This window comes from Bos javanicus, chromosome 13 (genome assembly GCF_032452875.1).
Source record: "Bos javanicus breed banteng chromosome 13, ARS-OSU_banteng_1.0, whole genome shotgun sequence".
Lineage (NCBI taxonomy): Eukaryota > Metazoa > Chordata > Mammalia > Artiodactyla > Bovidae > Bos > Bos javanicus.
The window spans coordinates 47,849,094-47,852,309 of NC_083880.1; the positions used below are offsets into that span (position 1 = coordinate 47,849,094).

Below are 3,216 nucleotides of genomic sequence, written 5' to 3' on the forward strand. Positions count from 1 at the left end.
CCTGGGTTCTCGTCATCTCCTGACAATCACAGTGACCCTCTGCCTGGTTCTCTGCCTTCTGTTTTTCTCCCTTTCCCTCCTTCTTCTACACCAGTACCCAGTAATCTTCCTAAAATCCAAATCTAATTATCCAATGCCTTCCCACAACTTCCAGGATAAAAATCCAACCTCCACAGGTTGTGGGCCCTTGTGGTCTGGCTCCTGACTTCTTAGATTCTAAACAGGTTAAGCAATTTTCTATGTACTTCCTTTGTCCCAATCACCCTTTCTGGATTTGCTGATTTAAAAAAAAAAAAAAATCAGCTCAGATATCATGTCTTACATAGACTCTGACAGACTCTGGTCAGCCCTTTTGTTCCCGTTATGTTGTATTTTTGCTTTATGAGAGCAGTTATTTCACTGAGCCACTAAACTATGAAGCAGACAGAGCACAAGAAAAAAATCCAGAGCTGGATTCAGGCCACACACACATGACCAGCTTCCTCCAAAGTACTCACTTCCTAGTTTCTGGGTAAGCTCCAGAACTGCCTTTTCCCTTCCACCCAGAGGGAAACTCACATTAGATGGAATTCACTTAACAAAAGGCAGTCTATGTTTATGTAGAGTCACAAGCAGTTGATTTGACTCAGTGTGACTCAGACCACAAAGACACCATTTCCCCGTCACTCCATTCTGGGTCCCGGGCTTGGCTGGGGTCCAGCGTGGCAGAAGGGCTGCCTGAGGCCCCTTCACAGGTTCACAAGCTTCTTATCGAGGGCAATTTGTGACTGTGTGAGGTTGGCCAGATAGGTTACCATCAACAGGTCGTTGATGTTGCTGTTGAGCATGGTCTCGAGGTCCTCGGGAACTATTTTGGGTACTTGGTTAACCAGACTCATCAAGAAGCGACCCACGGTATTGTCAGCTGACACCTTTCCAGACAGCACATCCTCCGCATACTGCAACACTGTGCTGAGGGCGTCCTGGATGCGAGCAGAAGCCCCGCCCACTTGCTGCAAGTCACTGGAGAGGCCGATCACCCGGTTGGGGCTAAAACAGGTCCTCATGATCAGGTCAACTCCAATGAGTTCAGTGTCGTAATGCGTGTAGTTCACTGTCAGAGGGGTGAACATCACCCCCATGGTCCTCCCAGGAACACCCATTAAAGTGCTGATGCTCATGCGGCCGTTCTGGAGGCTGGTGTCCACTGTGAGGTGAATGGGGTTGGGGGCTTCTCGGCTGTAGTACTCATGGATCAGCACTGAGTGCTCTGTCATGTCATGGCCTGTAGCGTACCAGCCCAGGATGAGCTCATTTGGAGAGACTTTCTTGTGCAACTCATACATGTTCTTAGCAAACTCCATGTCAACAGCCACCTCATCTTCTGACTCTTTGTGTGGCACTGAAAAGCAATTGGTGACTTCCACTGAGTGCTTGTCAACGGTTCCCAGCAGGGCCGCGATAACTCAGGCAGCTCCCTCGTTGCGTCGCTCGTAGCTGTTCACGATGGAGGCCAAAATGACCGGGTGCAGCCGGACCACGAGGCCGCCGGGGAAGGGGCCTGGGAGAGCAGGGCCGGACAGAGACTGTGTGGGGGTCTGCGCTGGGGCTGGCGCTGAGGCCGGGGTCTGGCCCGGAGCCTCGGTCGTAGCCGCTGCTGCTGCCAGGTCTGAGGATGACGCGGGAGCCGGCGATGGAGCCGGGGCCGAGGCTGAGGCTGGGGCCGGGGCCGGGGCCTGGGCCGAGGCCGGAGATGAGGCCGCAGCTGGGGCTTCGGATGGGGTGGCGGGAGGCGCGCTCGCCGGTACTGCCGGTGTGGCCATCTTGTCTGGAGAGAAGGCTATTTCTATTTTTAAAGGTTAAAATATCCTTTGAAACAATCGGAGTTTGTTTCATTTTATAATGTTCTATTTGGAACAAAATGAGAAACCAGCAATCCTATATCTAGACTCAGAATTTTAAAAAATTTACTTTGTTGGAACAAAATTTTCTAAAAGTCTGATAAGCACTGACCTAAAGCACACTGAAGCCCCGTGACATTCACACACAATATCCACAAGCTTTGCTGAGTAGGAGATTCAATTTCTTTCTTCTGACAAATTCTATGTAAGCCACTTTCCCCCACATAGTCTCTTTGGATACAAATTTTCACCAGGCTAGGTTACTTCAGGCTCTCTTGCAGTAAGTATGGGGCTCATGACAATTCTTTGTTGCTTGGAAACTACTCTCATCTGTAAGGGGGGATATTCAGCAGCCTGTTCATGCTAAGAGGCCAACCTCCCTGGCCAACAACAGTGTCAGCTTGGAATGGTCGGAATTTTCTTTCCCGTTGTTTCTCTGAGACAAAGAGTTGTGTGCAAATAGCTTATTTGCAAGGTGATCTCAGAAAGTATTGTGAGGGAGGGGGAAGGGGACAGGGAAGGAGGAAAACCCAATAAAGAGTAATGTAAGTAATATGTAAGTCAGTGGTTTGATGGTAAATGTTTAACAGTTGGCTCTCCAAAAAACAATTCTGGTTTGTCCCATTTGCCAGTTTCCATGGTACAAATACTCACCATGGCCATTTTTCAGCTACCTATGTGACATCACTAAATGTTGAGTTGGGATGAGATGCACAGCTGAGAACATTATAAAACATTTACACCATACAAATACAATAGTTCAGAATACGTTACCCCAAAATATGCCACTTTGACATAATGATTATTTTGAAATAAATGTACTTGAAAAACAGTGGTGTAAGGAGGACATTCTGACCCTCCTTTGACCCCCTGCAAGCAAGAGATGAATTTTCCATGTGAAACGCACCTTCCCTGTATCCGGAGTGGAGATGGCATCCTTGTCAGCCAAGACAGGGAATTTAGGATTGAGAGGTTATATTAAAAATTTTGTCTATTTCTTCACCAATTTACTACCCCAAACCCAAGCTTCTTTGTCTTTTCTGCAACAAAGAGAGAACATCTCAGACTCAGGGGTGAGAACTATAACCTCACATTCTTCACCACTCTTCCAAGACCCAGTTTCAGCTCCTTCACAGATTAATGCTCCATGTAGGCTGAGTTATTTGTTATTTGGCTTTGTGAATATGCATATGTGTATGTGAGTTAAAGGTCTCTATTTTCCTAGCGTATATTCTATAGATGAAAGAGGAGAAAGAGGGTGAGAGTATAGAGTGTAGCAGGGAGAGAGAAAGAGGGAAGAGGAGAAGAGGGAGGAGGAAGAAAAGAAGGAAATGGA

At 47.5% G+C, this 3,216-nt stretch overlaps 1 protein-coding gene across 1 annotated transcript; it reads right to left on the bottom strand.

The window, feature by feature from the left end:
• Positions 1-634: 634 nt before the first annotated feature.
• LOC133259303 (eukaryotic translation initiation factor 3 subunit F-like) lies at positions 635-1,821 on the bottom strand. Its single transcript, XM_061436603.1, is given in 1 exon segment — positions 635-1,821. A coding segment is annotated over 1 exon segment (1,074 nt). The 5' UTR covers positions 1,803-1,821; the 3' UTR covers positions 635-728.
• Between the last annotated feature and the right edge of the window lie 1,395 nt (positions 1,822-3,216).